This window comes from Acomys minous (genome assembly GCF_964271855.1).
Source record: "Acomys minous genome assembly, chromosome: 11".
Lineage (NCBI taxonomy): Eukaryota > Metazoa > Chordata > Mammalia > Rodentia > Muridae > Acomys > Acomys minous.
This window is the reverse complement of record NC_140492.1, coordinates 97,097,826-97,123,611: the sequence shown is the minus strand read 5'-3', so window position 1 is coordinate 97,123,611 and position 25,786 is coordinate 97,097,826. Positions and strand designations below refer to the sequence as shown.

The window sequence follows — 25,786 nt, the reverse complement described above, 5'->3', positions numbered from 1 at the left end:
TCCCTCCCTCCCTCCCTCCCTTCCTTTTTTCCTGTTTCACAGTTATTTTAGGCCGTCTACCTGGGCATACACTAATCCTCCAGCTTTTTAGGTGACAGATTGGTATTCCAGTGCTTTTTGCAACCTCATGCCTTAATGGATTGCTGGAGCTTTTGCAGACAGAAGTAGGTCGGAACAGGCCTGATTATGATAGCCCCAAACTGAAAGCAGCAGGGGTGCCAGCAACCAGGGAGCGAACACTCAGATGCAAAAGGAATACTATACAACCGTCAAAAAAAGTGCAGAACTGACACATGCTACGACACGGCTGGATTGTGAAGCCATTGAGCTAAGTAAGTTAAGCTGAACAACAACAACAACAACAACAACAACAACAACAACAAAGGCCCTTTGTTGAATGCTCCCATTTATAAGGAATGTCTACAATAGAAAAAACCTGGGGCAGTGGAGTGGCCGCTGATGGGTTTACGAAGTTTTAGGGGTATGTGATGATATCTGTACAACTTCATAAACATTCTTTTAAAAAAAATCACAAAATTATATACTTTTGGTGGGCGGATTCTGCGGTGTATAAATTATATCCCCGTTAGAAACCCATATAGTCAGAATTGCTAAAGCATGGGCAGAAGTCACCATAGACAGTGATGCTGCCAGGGCCTTTGGCTGCCTTAATGTTCAGGAAACAACTCTTTATCTCCAAAGAGGTAGAAAAGGAGCTCTCCTCTGTGCTAGGCCCAAGGGGACCAGGGATTCTCTTGGCTTCTGCCAAATTCTCACGTCAAGGTGGGCCCTGAAATTCCCAGTTCCTCTCTCTAGCAATAACTTCATGTGATGCTAATGATACAGGAGCAATGGTTAACATGTACATCCTAGCTGGGCTCTGCTCTCAGCCCTGAGCGCTTCAGAAAGCATCAAGTAGGGGCATCAAACGCAGGGGCTGTCAGGATCTCCTTTGCACAGAGCTGCCAATAGAAGCAACAAGACTACTTAACTGAGGCCCTCAGCCTGTAAGTGGCAGACCTTGGATGATGAAGCCTGGCCTAGGCTAGAAACCATGTTTCGGATGCTTGTGCTAGCCTGCCCTCCCCACCATGGCAGCGAGCTAGCGGGGATGGCCCTAAACAGGGATGCTTACTGGGATGCTGAGTTCTCTGAGCTCCATCCCTGTATGTACCAGCCTAGGGGCTTGCAGACTATTTCTTCCATGACATTCCTGCTCCCCATCCTGGCAACAACATACCCGATGCATACCCCCAGTTCTACACGGGTCCACCAATAGGCTTCCAGCTGGCACTGGCCACTGTGTCCTTAACTTGGAAGAGGCTTTCTGAGATACTAGATGCAGAGAGCCAGGCTCCAAGCATCGAGGAAGACTGGGACCTGGGACTTCTCCCTCTTGAATCCCTCTCCAATCCCCACCCATTTGGCCCCCTCTGAACAGCCAAGTGTCCTCCCGGAACTGAATACTCACCTCGGTGCTGACCGCCTCATCCGAAGGGTTGATCAGAACCACTGTTTCTAAGACGTCACTTCGATGATGAAGGATCTTTTGTCCTGGAGGCACAAAAAGGAAAGCACACAAAGAAGAAAACTTTAGCTTCTCCAGACGGAAGCTGCTCGCCTGCTCCTCAGACAGCAGAGCAAAATTTCCAACTCACATGTGGCCCTGGAAACTGGGAAACACAGTGGGTGCTACTGAGCAGGAGCGTGTAAGACACAGCAAGCTGCACGGGTGTAGCCTGGGGCCCCCAGGCTCTCACACTGGGTCTTTCATGGTCACACTAGGCAGCCTCCTGACCCAATGGCAGGGGTTTTCATTTGAGACCAGGGAGGGATGCCAGGAAAACTCAAACGGGGGGCTCTTGACACTTCCTTTCTCATGATAATTGGGGATGTTTCTCCCTAACGGCCTTTCTTCTGGTGAGAACTGCGCGGGAGATTAATTAGGAACCTCATTGTGAAGAATGTCGGCCCGAAACCCGGCTAACAATGAGCCCGGCAGCCAGAATGGTTGTCTGAGGCAGGCTCACGGTCTGTTGGGGGTGTTCGCTAATTAATTCACTTGCTCGTAGAAACGTGAAGGGGGGGGGGCGACGGTCCCACACGACAGCGTGGCCATATTACGCCCCCAACACAAAATTTGATGGAGACCAACACAAAGCTAGGTGTGGTTTGGGATGAGGGAGCCTGGTTAAGGACACTCTGCAGGGCCATAGTTATTATTGGACCATCCTGTGGCTGATCGGCCACTGGCGTAAGTCAGCAGAGCCCTGCGGATGGCCCTTCTACAAATACTACCCTGCCCTGACAAGGAGATGAAAGGCTTCCAGTGAATGTGGCCAGAGAGGGGCGCTCCCTCGGAAGTGTGGGAGGAAGCCTTGAGGTTGGGAGGGAGAGCATGCCTGCTGTTTGGAGGTACCATGAAGCTGGGAGGGCAGGAAGAAACAGAAGATGCCAAGGGAGAAAAACACAAAAGGAAAACAAATCTAGGGTTCTTCAAAAAGCTAAAACACAGAGTCACGGATGACCCTGCTGTCCCATTTGTTGGTGCAAATCGAAAGCAGAAACTTGAACAAATATTTTTGTGCTAATGCTAATTACAACATTATTTTAATAGCCAAAAGGCAAAACAACTCAAGTGCCTGCCTATACGTCACTGGAAAAGAGGTGGCCTACCCACAATGGAATATTAGTCAGGCATAGAAAAAAAACCAAAGCTCTGCTAATGTTACAAGGATGAACCTAGAACACACTAAATGAAAAGAGCTGGGCATAAATGGACAAATAAATTTATGTCTATGAAATATCCAGAATAGATAAACTCAAAATAGTAATTATTAGAGGCTGAAGGAAGGGAAATTATGGAACTATTGATTGATGGGTACTGTGCCATGTTTGGGGTAATAAGAATATTTTAAAAATGGAAGTGATGGTTTATACAACCTTGTGGTTGTAAGGATCACTCCTGAGCCATGCATTTTTTAAAAAAAAATTAGTTAAAATGGCAAATTTTTCTTTATATATATTTTATCACAAGATAGAGAATTGATGAGGCAGGTAAATAATCCCTGGAGAGAACACTTTACGTGCATGAGTGGCATGGGATTACACTGTCTCAGCAAAGCGGTCAGAAGGGAGGCGGTTCCAGGCACAGCTTGCTAGGGTTTTCCCCTTCGTATGATCAAGGATCACAGAAAACAGAAACAGTGGCATAGCAACATTCTTACCATTCTCAATCACCCTTGCTTTTCCTAACAGTAATATTTACCAGTAAACTTTAGCGAGGCAAAGGAGTAGCCCAAGATACACAATATTGGTGCCAGGCACTGTTCTGAGATCTGTACAGTTTCATTCCACCCTTCTTAAGAGCTTTCACATGGTTGCACACTCCTGTAATCCCCAGCACTCAGGGAGGCAGGGGCAGGAGGATCTCTGTGAGTTCAAGGCCAGCCTGGTCTACAAAGTGAGTCCAGGATAGCCAAGGCTACAGAGAAATCCTGTCTCAAAAAAAATAAATAAATAAAAATAAACAAAAACAAACAAACAAACAAACAGAGCTCTCACACATGGTGCCACAACCCTTGCCCCCTCCCGCTGAAGAAAAGGAGTTGACAGAAGACAACTTGCAGCTCAGGACCCCACAACAGGTGGTCGGGCCAGGATCTGGCCCCAGGTTGCCTAGCTCTGAATCCCTTGGATTACAGCTTCCTATGATGCAAGTTCCCAAGGACTTGGGTTTAGCAAAATGGACATCAGATGCTGACGATGAAGAAGAGCTAGCTAGGAGAAAACCTGACAGATTAAAACCAAAGGAGTGCTTAAAGAGCAATATGTCAGTAGAGAATGCCAGGTGGTCAGGTGGGCCAGAGCACCTACACACACAGCAAAGTAAAATTAAGTGGAGTCATGCAAGGCCTACTCCATACAACCGGTGAAGAAGAAACTCCAAATAAAACAGTGTTAACTGCCCGAGCAGGCAAAGACCTGGGGCTTATGAAAAAGATGCTAAGCCATGGAAAACACAGTTCATTAGTCATGAATAATATATTTTGTAATTGCTTTTAAAACTGCTTTTTGGCCTTTTGGTTGTTTTTCCCTTTTGACAACCACACACACTTAAAGAAAGCACAATTCAAATACATAGGTGATAAAGTGCAAAAGAAAAAAACACAGATCCATTCTCAATCAAGTGGTCTCTAAGTTCTTCTATTTGTGGTCTCCTCGGAACAAAGATTTCGGGGTCTTTGAAGACAAGAACTTGAGGCAACACAAAGCTGGCATTTAAGAACCAAGAAATGAGTGGCCATTTCTTTATCCTATCTTTGATGTGAGCACCCGGAGCATCAGGCACCATGAGACTGGGTATGACTCTTGTCACTAACTGTGCTCAGTAGGAGTCACAGGGACAGACTGGAGCCAGGTTTACAGAGGCAAATCAGAGCCCTTTCTCTGCTGCCCACAGTCCTGCTGGCTGCATCCTTCAAAGGCGACAACAGTCAACACGGCCACACGCCTGCCCACACAGTCCAGTTTTCCCTGCCAGGGGCTTCTTACCGTCCACCAGACAGATGTTTGCTTCCTCCTTGGCTTCCTCAGCTGCAAACAAAACAAATGCCAAGTGACAGCTGCTGGCCACCTCCACTCTTGCTAAAGCCACTTTTCAAAGCAGTCTGCCCAGGAATTCAGTGAATGAGGTCCTGTCCGTCTTTGTAAAAGACTCAGGGAGAAGACACCGGCAATGCTCATGCACCAAGATGCCTTTTTATAGGGTTGACTTGAGTAGACAAAGGCATGTAAAGACAACAGCCAGAGAAGCTTCCAGTTCTTGTCTCCGCCAGAATGTTGTCCAGATCCAACCACAAGACTCGGAGCCAAAGGTTGGGCCTCCCCAGTATCTGGCAAGGCCAGGGCCCTGGCTGAGGGAACCTGTCAAGTTCCCCACACCCAGCATCCGTGGGTGCCTGCTCTCTGGCAGCAGGCGGCTGTCTGCTCAGGCAGCTGGGACACTCACAAAGCTGAATATTTGGGGAATGTTTCACATTGGGAAGGGCCAGGCATTCTGAGAGAGAAGCCACCACCCCTTGCCTGTAAAGGTCCCATTCAGTTGCTTCAGAAAAGAAGTTCCCAGCCTCTCTTTTCACCCTCTAGTCTGCCCTCCCCGTAGATACCTCATAAAGAAACCAAGGGGGCAGCCCATGAATAGCTAACCCTCCTCAGCCTTGCGAGGAGGCTGGACATGGAGTTGTGTCACTCAGTTTCCATATGAAAAAAAAAAAGTCTTTGAAGTCTTCCTTTAAAAAACATTCCACATAGCTGTGAGGCTCAACCTGGTGAGGTGGGGGCAAGAGAGAAGGCTGCTGTGCGACAAAGGGTCTGCTCCACTTCAGAATCAAAAGCGACAATGTGGACCCCTTGAAGCAGCAGGGACCTTCAGACAATGGGCTTTTGTCTGTGGCCTCCTAGAGCTGTATTTGAAATTCAAACGGTTCATACTCTGCAGCTATTGCTGGGATTTTTTTCCCCCCGCTCCATTTTGAAAATCTGATTTAATTGGGATCTATATTGTCTTTTGAAATAGGATGGTTTTGCTGGGTTATGCTTAATTGCACCTAGGTGATCTTTAAAATGCCTTAAGATAAAAATGACATTTCCGTGTTTCAAGGGTAGTTATGTATCTCTTCTGGGAATTTAAAATTTCCCTCTCAGCATGAGCGTGACACGCAAACATGGGTCCTCTCCTACACAGGACCTCCTGGGTTTCAGAGCTTGACTACGGCTCAATTCAGGCCCACTGGTCGCTGAGGCCAGCCGCACAGAACTCTGGGTGGGATGTAGCTCAGTTATGCTTGTCTGGCATACACCGAGGCCTAGGTTTGACCTCCAGCACTGCACAAACTGGTCACGGTGGTGCATGCCTCTCAGCTCAGCACGTTGGAGGTGGAAGTTAGATCAGAAGTTGAAGAACATTCTCGACTACATGTCAAATCCAAAGCCAGTCTGGACTACACAAGACCCTGTCTTCAGCCCCACCTCTTCATCACAGTAGAGTGGGGCTGTAGTGGGAAACATTCTCACCTCAACCTTTTTGCCCTCAAAAAACCCTGTCGGTTAAAGTTTAGCTAAATGGATAAAAGCAAGAATCAACAGACGAGCTGCACAGGCCTGGAAATCACAGCCCTGTGGTCAGTAATTACCTACAGGTCTCCAGGCAGCTTTTAATAACAGTTTTTTTAAAAAACCATAACCAGGCCTCCTTACTCTAGGAACCCACATAATATGTAGGGCAAATGGGTGGTCATTCTGAAGGGAAACAGAGCTGGTATGGAAGGAATTAACTCTGGGAGGAAAACAAGCGGGACTCAGCAGGAACTGTTGCTGAGGTTCCCTCACCCGGAAAGGTGATACTAGCAAGCAAGGAAGCTGCATGCACAGGAAGCTATGAAGGGCCCAGTGTGGTCTGCCCTGAATGCCTCTGTCCAACCTGGATTTCTGAACAGGAAAGCCACAGAGAGTGGGTGAGCATAGGTTACCAGGTAACAGCTTCTGAGAGGCCACGATTAACAGATCCCATCCGCCTCACTCAGGGTGAGAGATGGGAAGAAGCTTCTGGAAGAGAGACTGAGGCAACCTGGGAACAAAAAAGGGGCCACCTTCCTGTCCCCTCAGGGAGCAAGAAATCACCTCAGCCTAGAGAGACACGACCACAAGACAGGGCAGACACTAAATCCTGTATGACTGCTTCTGAGAAAGTTGAAAAAAAACCAAAGGTGCTGAGGGACTTGGTATCTCCTGATTGCCAGGATCCCCAAAGACCAAGGGCAGCGTCAACACAGAAGACAGAAAGCCAGCTGTTTACCTGGAAATGATACCTCTCTCTTCAGGGAGACAGAGCCTCTCGCTCTATAGGGAGTTTGATCTCTCTAAGGCTCTCTAGCATCAAATCAACTTGTTCATCTCTTCCAACTTATCTATTTAACCCTAGGCTTGGGAAAGGAACTTCTACAAGCCTGGCATCTAAGGCAACAGGAACCACTCCTAAAGGGCATCATCCAATGGGTAGGATGACGTTATAGGCAAGGTGAGTAAGAAAGCCTTCCATGTGGTAGGTGTCACTACTTGGATCACGAACTATGAAGCTGAAAGCCCATCCCAGGAACACAGCAATCAAACCTTAAACACGAAGACTGATTTAGGATAGCTAAGCATTTGGCCTTGCACGTAGGGCTGTGTTTAAATTTCTCAACAGTCCTAAGACATCCTGAGTGCAAATGCTCTTCTCTCCTCTTCCTGGACCACAAACCTGAGGTCTAATGATTTGCTCAGCATCTCATGGCCAAGGCCAGGGATGTGACAGCATCTCTTTTGCTCCTTGTCCTGAGCCACTCACCCAAAATAAAGGTTGCCCAGTTGTAATGCCTAGACTTCCCTTTGTAAGAGGTTAACACACAACCTGGGCCAGCTGACAGTCATCCAAAGCATGCTGGAAGCCATGACCAACCCTCCTACAGGGTTGTTTCTATTGAATGGTCAGCCAAATTCTCCCCATGGTCACCCTGATATTCCCAGAAATGGCATTCCTTTTCTGCTGAGAATAAGTGTTTGTTTCTGATATTTCTGCTCTGAGGCATATTCTTGAAAGCCACATTGCTCTTCAAATTCTGGCCATTTGCTTTTCTTTTTCTTTTTTCCTTTCCTTTTCAAGAGAATTAAAAAACCAAACCCCATTCTACACAAATTTGGGGTACATTTTAAATGATCTTTTTCCATGTAAGTAAGCTGACCATCGTTTAGGAGTAGTGAAACTTGTCTTCATCACTTTGGATTTGGAGTTGCAGGAAATTCAGTGTTTGGAGTTTACATCTCATTTTCCCCCACACTCCCTTGCTGTTATTAACTGTTTTTCTTTATCACGGTCATTGGCTTTGCTCTGGTTTTCCATGGCTGCTGGGCCTTCGATCCACCCTTCCCTTGGGTGCTCTGCCTTCCTGGACTTTATGTGTCCCCGTCCTGGAAACAAATAACTAAAGCCCTAGACTCCCAAGGTTCTCTCTGTCCCCAGTTGGCCTGAGTGTGTAGAAACCACCCAGCCTCCTGGCGACAACAGGCTGGCTTTGCCCCTGCTGCCAGGACAATCCTGGTTTTGTGTTCCATATTCCCTGATGCTTCAGCTGAGCAGCAGGGGCAGAACTTGGGGGAGGAGTATGCCAGGCAGCGGGGGCAGAACTTGCGGGAGGAGTATGCCAGGCAGCCGTTCTACTCCCTTTGCAGAGAAGGTGTGTGCCACAGCTTCTGGCTAAGTCTTTACTTTAAAAAAAAAAAAAAAAAAGATTTACAGCTGGATGTGGTGCATGCCTTTGATCCTAGCACTGGGGAGGCAGAGGCAGGTGGATTTCTCTGAATTCTAGGACAGCCTGGTCTACAGGACAGCCAGGACTACATAGAGAAACTCTACCTCAGCAAACAAACACATAATAAACACATACATAAGTAAGTAAACAAATTACACACACACACACACACACACACACACACACACACACACACACCTTTGATGTCCTGCTTGTTGACTTTGGTAGCATTATTTATTTGTTTGTTTGTTTTGTGGTACTGCATGCTGACTGACCTAGGCCTTAGGCATATTAAGCAAGTGCTCTACCACTGAGCTACAGCCTTTTAACATTTTTTTTTTTTATTTTGAGAAAAGGTCTCATTAAGTGGACCAGGCAAGCCTTGCGTTTGTGGTCCTCCCCTGTCTCAGCCTCTTGAACAGCTGAGATTTGAGGCCTGGGCCACTAAACCCATCTGGGTTTTCTTGAAAATAAAGTTTCAGGGAGAGTTTTTTTTTTGTTTTTTGTTTTTGTTTTTGTTTTTGTTTTTGTTTTTAATCTTAAGGACCCCTACTGCCTTGCTAAAAAGAAGTATTTCTTACCTGTGAAGACAATGTGAACTGCTTACAGCGGATAGACTTTTCTGGAATTTAATTCAGACAGATCAGTTGGGTCTTCATAAATGAAGGGCTGGGGTAAAGATATGAACGGGCCCTGCCTCTATCCTGAAGGGAATATGGTTTTAGTGGAGGAGACACAGCATTCTGAGCACTTCTACCTCAGGAAACCTAACTCTGAAACACGGCCTCATACACAGCAGGGGCTCAATCAGTATTTGATGAAGGGCTAACTAGTAATAACGGCTATGATATATTGAATATCTACCCTAGGTCAACATTGACCCAAGTTCCTTAGGCCTATCATCTCTATTAATGTGCACTTGAGCCCCGTTGGGAAGACGGGAAGACAACGCCTCCCATTCTACAGACAAGAATGAGGAACTCGAAGCCCAGGATTTTGACTGTCCCATGGGACAGAATCAGTGGTTAAGTCTGTAGAGCCAGGCCAGGGACTGGGGCATCATTTTATCTCATTATTTCATTTCAGGGTTTTTTTTTTTCAAGACTGGTTCTCACTATACGTGGCCCAGGCTAGCCTCAAACTTGTTGTTTAACCCAGTGTATCCTTGAACTCCCAATCTTCCCACCTCATTAGTCTACTGAGTGCTTGAGATTACAGTCACAGCCACCTTGCTCGACTATGAGGTGCCATAAATCAAGTGTTAGATTGGAGAGAAATGGGAGAGAGAGTCAGGGCAGGGGGAGACCGCAAAGACAGACTGATGACAACCAGTGTCACCTGGGGTGTGCTGCATTTGACCATCCCCATAGGATGTTCAGGTGGCTATGCTCAGGAGCAGAGAGAAACGCAGCTCTGAAGCTTGGGTCATAGATTGCGCCAGATCAGGATCTATTTTCAGTTGATGCTATTTGAGAGTGCTGCATACTTCTTCCTGATTACAGGCTTGAGAAGTGCTCATAATTAAAGGGCAGCAAAGGCAGGAAAAGGCTGATGGAGGTGCTGGAGAAAACAAAGGGGAGATGAACCCCCAACCTCTTCGACCTACTTTCACCCCACACACGGTAACCTCTAACTGCAACCTGTTCTAACACCGAACTCACACCACCTCTGCACAGGCTCGAGGCACAGTATTCCAGACACCAAATAGCCTAACGAGAACTCATATCTGGTGTTCAAATTCAATCCCAAACTCTCTTGGTTGGCTTCCATAGATACTAGGATATGTAAATAGACAGGCATACCAAAATGGGCTAGCCACAGGTGGGCTTCATAAAATTCTCCTATGCACGGACCACCCTTAGCTATCCCAATTTAGGAGATATGTAGGGCCTGGGGCTCTGTACTTCTGCAATTTCCCAGGTGATTTAGATGGCTCTATGTTTTGTTTTGGTTTTTTTGTTTTGTTTTGTTTTTTTCCTTTAAGAAACAAGACAGTGTGACAATAGTTGCTTGGATGGTCAATAAGAGCACAGTGAGCCGCCTCATTAAAATCATCTTTACATCAGTTTCCTGTTTCTCTCCTAACGTCTGAACATAATGCTAGAATTCTCTCTCTTGGGACAAAATATGATCGATAAAGGCTCCACTACCTTTCCCTACTACCTATTGATTCTCAGAATCCATTTACAGGTCTATCTGACATTTAGTTTGCCACCCAAAACTCCAACCATTGATTAAATCCAAGGAAATGTTGACCTTTTTAAACCCTCTTTTGCTCCTCTCAGCCCCAAATTAACATGCTATTACTCATGTTCAATCCCACCCTGCCTTCAATCTGGAAAACTATCTTAGTCCTTTTTTTTTTTTTTTTTTTTTTTTTTGTATTTGGCTATTGAAGAGGAAAAATACAGCTAGAGGACAGAACACACATTAAACTTAGAACCAATTAAAACAGCTATCCATCCTGGGTCAGTCTTTGGTTCTTGAACATGGAGAAATATCGTGAACTGGATTTGGTTTGCTTGTTTTTTCTCTGAGACAGGATCCAGTGTCGGCCAGGCTAACCTCAAAGTTACTAAGCAGCTGAGGATAACCTTGAAGTCTCTGTCCTCCCGCCTCTATCTTCTAAGTGCTAGGATTACAGGTATGTGCCACCATACATGACTTATACGATGCTGGAGATCAAATCCTGGGCTCTGTGCACATCAGGAAATCACTCTACCAACTGACGCTTATCACTAGCCTCCTGGGCCAGATATTTTTTTTCCTAGTAAAAGGCCAAGTTGGTGAAACTACCTTCAATGGCAGCAACCAACCTAGTGGCCCATCGGAAAGGAACTAGTGGCTCACCTAAACGGGTGAGGCTCAAAAGACTGGACACCTTTTCCCAACTGAAGTTGAGGTCCCAGATGCTCCATCCATAACAAGTGACATACGGGTGGCACCTTGCGTTCATCCACCACAGTGGTTCTCAATCTGTGGGTCACAAAAACTTTGGGGAGGAGTCAAATGACCCTTTCAAAAGGGGTTACCTAAGACCATCACCACCCACAAATACTTACATTAAAATTCATAACAGTAGCAAAATTACAGTTATGAGCAGTCATGAGAATAATTTTACAGTTGCGGGGGGGGGGGGGTAGGGGTGTCACCACAACGTGAGGAAGCGTGTTAAAGGGTTGCAGCATTGGCAAGGTTGAGAATTTAACCAAATCTTCTTCTCTACAGCCACGTCATACCCAGTCTCAGCCCACCTCCAGGGACTTGTAATTTGTTGTTGTTGTTGTTGTTGTTTGTCTGAACTTTGTTCGTTTATGCACTGACTCATTCCAAGGGGGGCGGTAGGATGGTTAACTTATCCATGTAGACCGGCCAGCACCTGCTTTCCCACCCTTGTGATGCCTGCATTCCTCGGGCATGGCTGGATGCCTGGCTACCCAGACAAGCACACCTGTCCCCAATGATCTTGACCTTCCTTTCCCTCGGTGACAGTCAACGGACCACTGAGCTTTTCTGCTCTCTACCCATTTTGGTCTGGGGAAGCCAAATGAGGCCTTCCTACCGCCTAATTATCAATTTATCTTAGGTGGGTTCAGGTGAATCCCCGCTGCATTCCTCCCATTTTTAAATGTGTCCTCTTTAACTCCAAGGCCGTGGGCACACGTTCAAGGTTTCTGCCGCATCTGCACACTCCATCTTTTCCTGGGCTAAGCTCACATGTAACCATGGAAACCCATATCTGTTCACGTGTGCTCCTCCTCACTGCATCTTCCTTTTTTATGACCTGCCTGCCTCTGCCTCCCAAGTGCTGCAACTAAAGGCCTGGAGCAGCCCTCTATTAAGCACTAGAGAGGACCACACAACAAGCTCACAAGCTAATGGGCACAGAGAGCATTCAAGAAAACAACCTCTCCAGCTAAATCCACCAGCTCTCCTTGTTCAACTAAATCCACCCTGGTATTTAATATCAAATATCTCTGGTTTTTTTCCCCCTAACTTTGCTTTTTTTTTTTTTGCTTTTAAAAGAATGTGATTCATAAATCCAACACTGGACCCACTGCCCACAGAGTAGCAGCACACAGGGGGTCACCTCCTCTCCTCGCTGACAGCCAGCCAGGCTTGCATGAAGATGAGCGCTGAGCAGAACAATGCAAGCCATCTTATAAACCCTCCCTTTGTTCCTCCTCTCTGTCCTCTATGCTGTACATTCTGGCATTTCTGCTTAGTCTCTTTGATTTTGGAGCGTTCATACCGAGCATTCCCCGTGGAAACAAACAACAAAAAGAGGAACTCTAGCAATTAGCATACATTATGTGGCTGCACCAAGCTGACAGACTCACAGACACGTCCGCATGGCAGAACAGAGGCCCTGTTTGTCTTGTTTCCTGGCCTGCCCCTCCCAGCCTGGTATCTGCCAACTGGAGATGCCCACCCCTTCCCTCCCTTGGCTTTCACTTTCCCAGCCCAGCCACCACACAGCCTTCCTTGCTAAGTACTTAACGGGGGTTTTAATTCAGTTTTGGGTCTGGAACTGGGCCAGCCACTGCTGCTGGGGGTGGGTGAGAGGGGGTCAAATTTCCCTTTATATGTCTGAGAACAGTCTTATAAAGACAAGCTGGGTTATCCTTGGCTTCCTAGGAGGCTCTGTGGGGAGGACTCTCTGGACCTTGTGTTATCACCGGCTCTTGCTGGTTTTAGGTGGTGAGAAGGCCGAAGCGGGAGATAAGAAACAACACTAAGTGTTGAGGCAACCACGTCAACTTTTCTCAGGGTGACACAGCTCCGGGTATCAGCGGACACTGGTCCAATTGGAAGACAGAGACGTACAGTGCATGCACTATGCTTTGGGTCAAAATCATATGTGTTTTTACAGACACATGCCTGTCATACTGCAGGGCTCTGGAATATTCTCGCCCATAACTATCAGGTGCTGGAAAGAGGTCCGGGTGCCTCTCTTATCTCCCTAGACTCTGTAGAACATAAAACAAACAAACAAACAAACAAACTCATGAGGCTTAATATACCAGGATACCTCTACCTGATGCAGGTTTTCTTATATTGGCCTAACCACAGTTGGGGTGGTATATATAGTCTAGAAATTTAAAGACTGGGGCTATAGCCAGAAAACCTATGTTTAAATTCCCTTGCCAGCTGTCTGAACCTTGGACCTTGGGACAAGTGATCCTGAGCCATATGAAACACTGACCATAATAATGCTTATCTCTAACAGCGGGTAGGACATCAGAGCTCTGGGAAAGATTCTCAGTATCACGATTTCTCCTGCCCAAGTCCACTGGTGCCCAGTTTTTAAAAAAAAAAAAAAACTCCCTCTATGGTCCTTCTTGGCATGCTTGGCCAGCTCAACCTCCAACAAGCACATGCTCCCTTGGCAGTGTGCATCACGCATGCGAGCGTAAGAGGTCTTGGAAGATGGAGTTACTGGATCACCCTGGAGCTGGAGTTTCGGGTTATTGTAAACAATCAATTTCAGGTCCCCTGTGAGAGCAGTGCATGCTCTTAAGCACAGAGGATTCTCTCCAGTCCCATCCCAGCTTTTTAAGTGTATGCTAATGACCTAATCTCGGGTCCCTTTGCCTGAGTGGCAAGCACTTTACCAACTGAGCCATCGCTCCAGTCAGCTGATACACGCCTTTTAAGATCCTGTTTCGTTATAGATGCTTGGTCTGAGGATATGATCTGAACAGTGTGTTTTAATATCCATTTAGCCATTCGCTCATGTAATCAGTGTATACTAAGAAGTTCTACATGCCAAGAGCCGAGGTTATAATGGCCAGAAAAGCAAAAACCAGTCAAATCAGTGAGAGATGCATATTATAACTGACTGACAGATGTTAGAACAGAGCATATGACTATCTCTTTGATCAAGGGGTTAAGGCAGATTACACCAAAAGTCATTGTGTTAACAAGCCATTACTCGACCAAATAACATTTTAGTTCTAAAGGGCCGGCTTCGTTTGTTGGCTCCTATTCCTTGTTTTAAGCCTCTATTAAGGTTCTCTTGTGGTACTCAAACTCCAACAAACAGTAGAGCAGTATACATGCTCTGTGGCATATGTACCCAACTTCTGAAGAGACCCAGAACAACGGGAAAATCGGTGTCACTGAAGATGTCCCAAAGATTAGCTCACAATGGCCCTCCCCACACACACTGAATTTCAAACAACAGATGATGTCACTCTTGTCACAGCCCTGCTGTTGTGAAACGCCTCCTACCTCTCTTCCTGTCTCCACGTAGCCAAACCAGTCTACAAAGTGCACCAAAAGGATGTTTCTATAAATGAACCAACGGCACCAAAAAGATGTTTCTATAAATGAATTGACTTACTGTCGAGAGTTCAACTTTGCAACCAGACCTCATAAGTTCGAATTCAAGCTCTAGGGGGCCTCTGAAAATGGCTCAGTCAGTAAGAGCGCTGGCCGTGAAAGCAGGAAGAGCTGAGTTCGAGCCTCAGGTACCCATGGTTGCACATGCCTCCAACCCCAGCTCTCAGAATGAGAGGAGACAGAAGCACAGCTGGGGATTGCTGGCCACCAGTCAAAGTTCTGTGAGAGAACTTGGGTCAAGAAAATAAGGGGTAGAGGCTGGGGAGATGGCTCGGTGGTTAACAGCACTGGCTGCTCTTCCAGAGGACTGGAGTTCAGTTTCCAGCACCCACATGGCGGCTCACAGTGTCTTTAACGCTGATTCCAGGGGATCTTATGTCTTATTCTGGTCTCTTCTGGCATCACGCATGCGTGTGGTGCACATACATGCAGGAAAAACACCTACACAGATATTTTTTTTTAATAAAATAAAAAGAAGAAGAAAATAGAGAGTAATAGAATAGGATATCCCTCTTCTGGCCTTTGCACACATATGATCACATCCACCCATACACCTACACACACACACACACACACACACACCTACACACACACACACACACACACACACACACACACACATACATACAAATTACAGTTCAGGTCTAGTTTTATTTACTTTGTTGACTCCAAGAAAGTTACTTCTTAGTAAGTCCATCTCCATGAACACAAAGTGGTAAGTAAGGCTGCTAGTACCTGCCTTGCAAGGTCACTGTACAAAGTAAATGCCTTATTACGTATTGTGAAAATTGAATAGAGGTAAAATGGTATTTAGTGTAATGTCAGTGGTCAATGCAACCTTAACATTCATTGTGGACCTTGTGGTGATCTGAGAGAAAATGGCCACCCTAGGATCATAGGGTGTGACACTATCAGGAGGTGTGACCTTGTTGGAGAAAGTGTGTCACTGAGGGCAGGCTTTGAGGTCTCAGAAGCTCAAGCCAGGCCCAGTGTGGCAGCCTCTTCCTGCTGTCTGTTATGCAGATATAGAACTCTCAGCTCCCTCTCCAGCACCATGTCTGCCTGCACGCGGCCATGCTTCCAGCCATGATGATAATGGACTAAACTTGACCTGTAATCCAGCCCCAATTAAATGCTTTCCTTTATAAGGTTGCTGTCGTCATGGTGTCTCTGCACAGCAGTAAAACCCTAACAAGACTCTGCTATTCTTAGACACACAAGTCTAAGTCCGCTGCCTTCAAGATGAAGCTAAATTCCTGAATGTTCATCATCTGGCCCAGAAGTCACCACCCAAAGGAGGAAACCACTGCCAGAGAGAGAGACGGTGCTCTCTCTGTCTTTACACATGCTGTTCAGTCCAGTGAGCTCATGTTTTCCTGTGCACCCAGCTACTGCCTATGTGGGAGGTGTTTCTTGGAACATTTGGTGCTTACTTGTAAGCCCACAGATACCACACTATATGCTCTTCTGCCCTGGTGTCAGAGATCTGCTTGCAAGACAGCGTCTGGTGCTTCTTACAAATGTAGATGCTTGGCATTTATTTATTATTCACCAGTGGGGGTGTCACTGAGGAAAAGCCTTCCAGCTGAGAATGTGGGCTTGAATTTTTAAAAAAATCATTTATTTATTTTTGTTTATGTTGATGCTTTGCCTACATGTATATGTGTGTGAAGGTGTTGGGTCCTGGAGTTACAGACAGTCATGAGCTGCCATGCGGATGCTGGGAAGTGAACCCATGTCTTCTGGAAGAGCAGTCAGTGCTTTCTCTTAACTGCTGAGCCATCTCTCCAGAAATGAAATTTGGGGGTAGTGCGGTATTTCAAGACAGAGCTTCTCTGTGTAATAGCCATGACTGTCCTGGACTCACTTTGTAAATCAGGCTGGCCTCGAACTCAAAGAGATCCACCTGCCTCTGCTTCACAAGGGCTAGAATTAAAGGCGTGCGCCACCACGCCCAGCTGTGGGCTCGTGGGTTTTTTTTGTTTTTTTGTTTTTAATTAGAGTAAGCAGATGGGTGTGGTAGAGTAGAAAAGAGGCTTTGCAAAGATGTGCCTATATAGAAAGAGGGATTTAGACAGAAATTTATAGTCAGTGTTTTATAAGGTTTTTTCATTTGCAAGTGTGTGTGTGTGTGTGTGTGTGTTTGTGTGTGTGCGCGCGCGCGCATGCGAGTACCTGACTGCATTGGCTCTCCTGGAGCTTGAGTTACAAGCATCCAAGTGATCTTGAGTTGCCTGACATGGGTGCTGGGTTCTGAACTCTGATCCTCTGCATAAGTATTAAACACTCTTAAACAGTGAGTCATCCTCCCTGCTCCTACAGTGAGTATAAATAACCACATAAGACATCCCACACAAGCTATCATTTATATAAACTTCCCATTTATAAATACCTGAGGATGTTGTTAAACATAGATATCTGCTTTAATTTAGGCATCGAATAAATTACTAGGTTTTACTTTTTTTTTTTTTTTTTTTTTTTGAGACAGGTCTTTCTAAGTAGGTCCAATTGAACTGGAATTTGCTTTGAAGAACCAGGCTGGCCTCAATCTCACAGAGATCTGCTTACCTCTGTCTCTCAAGGGCTGGGATTAAAGGTGTGTAACACTACAACCAGGAACCTCAAACATTTTAAAAAATCTGACTGTGTGTGTTTTATACTTCAGATGCGCTGACAGGCAGATGAAACGGGTTAGACATCTTAACAAGGGAGTGAAGTTCCCCTTGTTGAAATGAATATGGAACCCAGAGCTACTACTCTATACAAAGACCTACTAATCTACCAGCCATCAGATCCAGAATGGGTCCTGGTCCTGGGGACCACCAGCAACACAGGGCTGTCTTTCATCCTGAGTGTGAGGGGTCCAGGCAAACTGGGAAGCTGTGTTGTAAAGGTCGCCAACTGTTGCCTAGAGGGTGGATGGCCATGGAGACGTGCTAGAGGCCCTTCCGAATGTAAGCTTCAAATTAGTTCCTGTTTGAATAAAAGATGGGCCCTGTCCATGTGCTTCTCAGCCTTGTACCTTGAGACAATCTTTTTAAAAAATATATATTTTATTAATCTGTTCATATTACATCTCAATTGTCATCCCATCCCTTGTCCTTGAGACAATCTTAGGAGTGCTCCGCTATGTAGAAAATGAGAAATATCTTTCCAAAATGAGAGAAAAGACCCCAGGCCAAGAGAACACCAGGAAAGATGGGTGCCTATATATACATATATGTGTATATACATATCCCCTGTGTATATATGTATATACATCATATATATATATATATATATTTTTATCACAAGGGAAAGGAGCACAGGTTAGTGTAAGAGAAAATGAACGCCTGGGTGGGAAGCCTCCTTGTACTTCCTGTTAGGTATGATATTCAACCCACCAAATCCTGGCAAAGCTGTGTCCCTCAACACTGAGGAGCAGAGGCCATCAAAAAACACAAGATGACCGCCACTTTCTGGCTCAAGCACACGCTGCAGGGAACATGAAGTTCTCAGGGACAAGAGGAGGGGCTGGGAAAGCCTTCTGAGCAGGATGGCGGTTAGGTAGGGCATAAAGGATAGAGGATACTGGGTGGAGCCAGGCAAGAGGCGCAAAGCTACAGCTCCGGGGAAACATCCTCTGGGCTGGACTTAGGCAGCCTGTCCCTCAAGAAATGGAGATCTGGATGGGCAGGGTCTATGTTTCACAGACAAGGACATTGAGGTTCAGAAAGGCTGACTGCATCCTGTAAGACAGTGGCAGACTGAAGCCAGGGCTGTGTTCCAGATCCCCCACGGTGCCCAGCACAGCCACTGCAGAAGCTAAGGTCACATCTACATGACCTGGAGACTTTTACCTTCTGTGATGGGACGCCTCCCTCCCACCCTTGCCTTTTATCACTTGGTAATGGGGGGTGGGGGGCATTCAAATTAGTGACAGCCTCTCCAGCAACATTAAAGATGTCTTTGATTCTTAATCTAGATATTTCTCAAATTCCTCCCTGGAAGCCACTGCTGGCCTGCAAGAGAAGTCAAATTCAACTCTTAGGTTACTGGTTTGGCAAAAGCGTGGAATCTCATCCACTTGGCTAGCACTGTTGGCTCAGAGCTGGCCACTTAAACTGCCTTTTTTTTTTTTTTTTTGAAAAAGGGACAGCTAGAAAACATAATTGCCCACTTTATAAACTGTTTCAAGGAGCTGAAGAAATGGCTGCAGGACTTCCGTTTGAGCCGGCCATATGGCCCACCTCATGGCATTGATGGATAAGGGGAGGTACAGGGGAATGGAGAGATCGGTAACCCTGCCATCAAGTGTGCCTTTCCTTGTAGCATACAGAGTACCATTGTGCCAAATGCACTGGCTGACTCAGGCTTGCCTCTTCTATGTCCCCTGGCCTGGAATTTTTAAATGTGGAGTCTCAACACCTTAGAGAAAAGCTATAGGTTCCTTGATAGGGCTATTGTATTGCCTAGGCCCAGGGACATCTCTCAACAGTTGAGTGATATATATATAAAGTGAGCCTTCACTGATTGTCATGGTCTGTCTGTCTGTCTGTCTGTCTGTCTCTCTCTCTCTCTCTCTCTCTCTCTCTCTCTCTCTCTCTCTCTCTGGTTTCTCTGTGTAATAGCCCTGGCTGTCCTGGACTCTCTTTCTAGACCAGGCTAGCCTTGAACTCACAGTGATCCACCTGCCTCTGCCTTGTAAGTGCTGCGATTACAGGCATGCGCCACCACACCCAGTGTGCCTGCCTTTCTCTTTAAGATCAGAGACAAAGCCTCACGCAAGTCACAACTAGGACCCCTGACCTTGCAGTAGAGTTCAGGCAGAGTCCCAACGTTTGCTTATTCTCTGCTTTCAGAGGGTCAAGAGTTCCCACCGGTCACTTTGGGGATGAGGAGTATGGACACAGGGTCCATCCCTGTAGCCTAAGCATGCCTCAGACTCACAGCAACCATCCTCCCTTAGCCTTCGGAGGCCCCAGGTTACAGCATCAGCACCACACCCAACTTCACCAGTCTTTGATGCTCTATTTTTATCTCAAGGAATAGAACTGGCGCTATTCACTCTACCAAAGGCTTACAATGATAGAGAATAAAATGATTACATCTTTAGTCTACTGCATTGATATAATGGAGCAATCACAGGGACATTTATGAACCCTTCCTACCGCAAAAGAGTGCAAAAAAAAAAAGGGTTTATTTCTAAACAGTGTAATCAGCAAGTCTATTCCCAGCCTACACTCTCTGCTTAGATAATAGTCATGATTGTTTAAATAACCTCAGCTATTTCTAGCTGGGAAAATAAGTATAGGCTCACAGAAAAATATAACGTGTAGTAAAAGACCTAATGCTACCACTGTTCTTGATTAAAGATGTTATTCACTCTTATGTCTTTTCAAAAATAGCCAGGAAGTAGCTACAGGAAGTGTTTGGGTTAGGGAGGATTTGTTTAGTCCCTAACATGTGCGGAGAACCTCCCTTTGTGCTCCCTCCTGAATCCACAATAAGAACATCTCTCCAGCTGTTTCCAGACTCCCGTTTCTGCTGAAACTGAAAATGGAAACACGGAGACGGGAATATGAAGAAATAGCTAATGTGTCTTCCCTCATTCAATTCAAACACACATTTTGATGCCACTCATAAGAAACCTGAAAGTCATATTGTTACCCTACAAAAGGTATTAGTTAAAGACAGGTGATGGCTAACGTGCCAGCAGGGGTTTAACTGTGGTGGAGCCCCACCCCCTCCCAGCCACAGATAGTTTCTGATGGACAGAGGCTCTGTGTAAACACTGACTCCTCCCCACATCTCAAGTTAAAATCATGTGTAAGTCACAAATCTCACCTTATTTAGTCCCAGGAAAGTGATCCCCTTATTATTAGACTTCAAGGTGAATTTAATATGAAACACTTTAGTTCCCGGGGCTCCTGAAGTTCCTGTTGAATTTTACAAAGGTGTCTTTCTTTATTTTCATCATCTGATGTGTTGGAAGCTCTCTCTAAAACACACCAATACCAATTTTTCCTGGCCATTAAGAGACTAAGAAGGCACTTTTCTCCTGGGCACAAGTTAAATCACGGGTGCAACGGTGTTTACCGGCAATCTAACACCATATGGTCAATGCCAACAGATAAGTGTAGGTACACAACCCAGAAAAAGATGGCCTGGGCTAATGACATGCCAGTGCACCCAAATCAGTGGCCAATGGCAAGGCAGGAACAGTCTGCCTTCTCAGAGGCTGCTAGACCCTGGATGGTCTTCTTTCTAAAGAGTCCAAAGAGGCCCAAAGGATTCCTAAGAAGAAAGCAGGCATGACTGACCAGCGGCATTCCGTTCTGACTAATTCCCAACCTCTCCTGAAAGAGCGTTCACCTCTCTGTGGTCTTTTATAAAGGACTGATTTACTTTTTTCAGTTCCGACTGCAGACAGTTCCTAACAGGAGTGAAGTCGTCTTTGGAAACTGGTTTCTCTCAGCTTCTAGGCCAGTGTTACAACCCTTCTAGCTATTACCTTGGGCAGGTTAATTTCATCTTTCTGGCCCTCAGATTCCTCACTAGTTAATGGTAAGAGTGCCACGTTATAGGGCTACTGAGGGGCCTAAGTCTGTTCCATAATGAGTTCGGCATGTGGGAGCTCAGTACAATGGGTTAGCTTCAAAGGCTGTGGTTACTAGGCCTGTACGTAGTGCCCCACTCTCTAACTTTCTGCAAAAGAAAAAAAAAAGCATTTCAAGTCCCAAATATACATTTGTATATGACTTCATTGAATAGGGCTGGCAAGATGGCTCACCACGTAAAGGCACCTGCCACTAAGTCTGATGATCTGAGTTTGACTCTCTAGGTCCACATGGTAGAAAGAAAGAACTGACGCCCAAAAGCCATCCTCTGGCCTCTTGCACAAGTGCGTGCTCAGGCCCACACATATCCCTACGATAGATAGATAGATAGATAGATAGATAGATAGATAGATAGATAGATAGAAAGAACTCCCTTGGACTCAGCTCCTCTCTCCTCCCTCAGCAAGCCTCCATCATCACCAGTACACGCCACCCATGAGCATTTACTAAACGGTTGCCCCAGCCAGAGTGATATTCCAAAGCCAGCAGCAGCTTCTTCTTGCCTGGGTCATACCTGTTGCTCATTTCCACTGCGCACACGTTCTTCGCCTCACCTGGCAATTACCAAAATTCCCAGCTGCCCTTCTTCTTCTTCCAGCCCACGAGTTAGCAGCCCTTTCTCAACTCATCGCCCTCCAAATCCCGCAAAGTCCAACACCACTGAGAACCATTGCTCATTCAGCCACGTGACAGCTCCCGCACGTGCCTCCCGCTTGCTGTTTGTGAGGAGATCCAGTCACAACTTTCAAAAACCCGTCTCATTCTCCAACTGTTTTAACTGCCCGAGTGGCTGTGTGAAGCCAAGACAAAATGGAAGGCTAATTTCAGTTTGCATCGTTGGGAGACTCCCCCGCCCCGCCCCCCACCCCCGACTCTTACTAATCCACCCAGTTTCCAGGACTGTGACAGCTACAGGCCGAGAAGCAAGGAAGAACTAGCATGTACCACCTGCCTCCAGGATGCACGGCAGCATCAAAGGTGCGAGGCGCACTCTATCTCCTTCATCACCACCCATTCCCCATTCTCCTAGAAGCAATGACAGGCTTTTACAACACTCATTAGGACGTGGCTACAACTCTTATTGGGAAAGCGAGGCTGACTAGTCATCATTCTCCACTCTCAGGGACCGGGATCAATAATTCCTCCTAGTTCTGCTGCCCACTTATCCAGAGAGAGAGCCACTCCCTCCCTGGTAGTGGAAGGCATCCTCCCCCCCAGAGCTCAGCTGGCTGGCCTCGGTACTCTGCTCCCATCTTGTCTCTTGGCTCCTCCCACACTGCACCCACAACCACAGCTGCTGACCTGTGTCTTGCTGCTATTTGCATTCCAAATAAGCGAATAACAACAACAGGCGCAATAATACATTGGAGATTCGTGTTTAACAGCAACAACAAAGCCTTTGATTAATCCACAATACGATAGCAAAGCAGCTCAGTGCACCGCTGCTGGCCCTACACAGACAGACTCGGAGAACCGGTCAGCGACTGCCTAATCTGGGATTTCCAAACTGAATGGAAACGTCGTCTTTGGGTAGGAAAATGGATCAAGACAAAGAAAAGAGGATGTGTTGATTTGCATACAGTTTCAATTGAAGTCAGGCAACCATTCATCCATCTGTTTAACACACATTTATTAAGTACTGGGTAAGTGTTGGTCCCAATACATTGCGTTATTTCTGGGGAGCCGATTCAAAACCCCATTCCCTTCACCAAATGGTGTGGTAGAAAAAGCCCGAGGTTTGACCCGAAACAGGCTGTTTTCTGCCTTGTGACTTATGAGGTCCCATAGGTTTGTGGTCTCATCTGAAAAGGGAGTGAGGAACATGGGACAGACATTTAAACTGGCTGAGTCGAGAGGCTCTTTCATGCTCTGACACTCAACTGGAGCTGTGTGGTCCTCTCGTCTTGCTCTGAGTCCCTGTGTCCATCAGAGAAAGTGCTGCGTCCATAGCGCGCAATGAAATTGAGAACCCAAAAGAAGTCCCTAAATCCTACCAGGTTTTGGTTTCTTCTTATTCAAATGAGACAACTTGCAATTCTTATCTATGCAGATGAGATTTGAATGAAATGACCTACAAAAACCCTGCTGCATCATATAGGTGTGAGTTATCACTAACACCCTGAGACTTGACAGCCTCCTCAGGACCAGAAGTCAACACTCTCTCTGCTGTCCCTAAGCATCTTGACTGGATTTACGCTTTGTTTGAAAGAAAGAAAAAACAAAAGGATTTATTTATCTTAGGTGTATTCATGTTTTTCCTGCATGTATGCATGTTCACTACGTGTGGGCCAGGTACTCCTGGAAGTCAGAAGACGTCTCAAATAGCGTCGTAGATGGTCATGAGCCACCATGTGTTTGCTGGGGGCTGAACCAGATCCTCTGCAAGAACATCACATGCTCTTAAACACTGAGCCCTTAGCCACTCTTGTTCCAGGCTGATGCTTTTAGTACCAATTAGTGTCCGACGGCTCATCTATGAACTGTGCCATTCCATCCATAAGTTACTGTTTTAGAGGGCATCCATTTTTGTTGTTTTTGTTTTTGTTTTTGAGAGAATGAGATATGAAATTTCTTGCCTCCTTTGACATCAACTTGTGGACCATGGGCAACGCATCATTGAATCAGAAGAATTCTGTGGTTTTCTTTTAAAAAATAACTTTGGCACATAAAGAGCTGAGGCTGAAGAGCAGGTCGATGCGTGTCACAGGCCAGATCTGCTGTGCTCCGAGGGACTCCCTGCTGCCTTCAGTGTTGTATGGGGATAAAGAAAAGCCAGTGTTTCAGACATGGAGGAAGGAAAAGGCAAGGGGCAGAAACCTCATAGGGGCAGAGATGTGTTTAAGATGAAACCCCTTCAACAGCCTCAAGTTTGCCTCTGAAGGCTACTCAAAGGTTGTAGGAAGAGCAAATGAACTGCTCGAGAACATATTCCTAAGCAACCACTGTGGGTATATCAGAACATCAGTCAGTCGTTCCCAGTGCTGCTGTCGGGAATGCGATATGGAGAGGCCCAAATGAGGATATGTGGAAAGAGTAAACTTGACTGGGCTAAGGATTAACAAGAGAAAGAGGTGGTCTGAGTGCTTCCTAAAGATGCTGGTATGTGTCAGGGCACTGAGTAGGAAAGACCTGCCAGTGTGGGCGGCACCATCCTGTTAGCTGGGGGCCTCCATAGAACAAGCCAGAGAAATGGTGAACTTGTTCTTTGACTCCTGGATCTGAGGTATTCTCCTCCTGTCCTCATTGTCTGTCTTTTCCTTTTTCTTTTTCTTTTTCTTTTTTTTTTTTTAATATATTTTGTACTATTTTATTTTATTTACGTGTGTGTGTGTTGCCTGAATATATATCTGTAAACCACATACATTCCTGGTGCCCACAGAAGGCAGATGGTCCTCAACCTGTGGGTTACAACCCCTTTGGGCATTGAACAACCCTTTTCCAGGAATTGCCTAAGACGATTAGAAAGCACAAATATTTACATTATGATTTGTAACAGTAACAAAATTATAGTTATAAAGTAGCAATGAAATAATTTTATGCTTGGGGGGGGGTCACCACAACTTGGGGAGCTGTATTAAAGGGTCATAGCATTAGGAAAGTTGAGAACCACTGCTATAGAGGGTGTCAGAACCCCTACCACTGATACCATAGAAGGTTGTGAGCCACCGTGTAGATGCTGGGAATCGAACTCAGATCCTCAAGAACAGCAGCCAGAAGTCTTAACCACTGAGTCATTTCTCTAGACCTTTTCAGATCTTTTGAGCTCTGGGACAGCATAGGTGGCTCTTAAACTTTCTGCCTCGGAGTGAGAGCTATACTGTTAGAGTCTCTAGTTCTGAGGTCTTCAGAGTGAGATTGACTCATAATCACTTCAGTGTCTCCAGCTTTTGTGGAACAACTGAGCTTCTGCCATCATGCAACCCTGTTTCCCTAGGAAAGCCCCCTCATATATGCCCACAAGTATATAAACATGTATCTTCATCTCCCTCGCTGGTTCTGTCTCTCTGGGGATCCCTCACAAATTCAACATGGGTTTCTCAAGACGAAAACTTCCCAAAGAAAAGACACCTGTCAGAAGCGCAGCCATCGGGTTATTGGTAGGGGGCTTGTTCACAGCATAGGGAAGGTGGCTCAGATGGAAGGGGATGACTAGTGGAGGCCCCAGAGCTGGCAGATCTGGGTGGAGGAGGAAAGGCCCCGGTGAGCATGCAGAAGCATCTAAGCCTGGTCTCTAGAGTGGCTCTGATCACCAAGCCCAGAGGTGTCATCCCACGAGCTCTTCACCATCTGGCTGGAAACCCGCTTATTTCCTCAGGAAAGCCTTTGTTGACAAAATTCATGAGCTCAGCAGGGCAGGGTGCTGGTCACAGCCGAGCGATAAACTTCATTCTTCCACTATCCCACTGCAAGGCCCCCCTACTTGGGGCCACCTGTACTGACCAAATTAACCACAACTTGTGAAATGCCTCTTCTTCTTCTTCTTTTTCTTTTTCT

At 46.1% G+C, this 25,786-nt stretch overlaps 1 protein-coding gene across 2 annotated transcripts in view; it reads right to left on the bottom strand.

The window, feature by feature from the left end:
- The window catches only part of MAP1B (microtubule associated protein 1B), a 92,890-nt gene that overhangs the window by 23,313 nt on the left and 43,791 nt on the right, over positions 1-25,786 (bottom strand). For both annotated transcript variants that reach the window (XM_084801652.1, XM_084801653.1), the window contains one exon: positions 1,472-1,554. In XM_084801652.1, the coding sequence (XP_084657778.1) occupies positions 1,472-1,554 (83 nt within the window). The remainder of the gene's footprint in view (positions 1-1,471; positions 1,555-25,786) is intronic.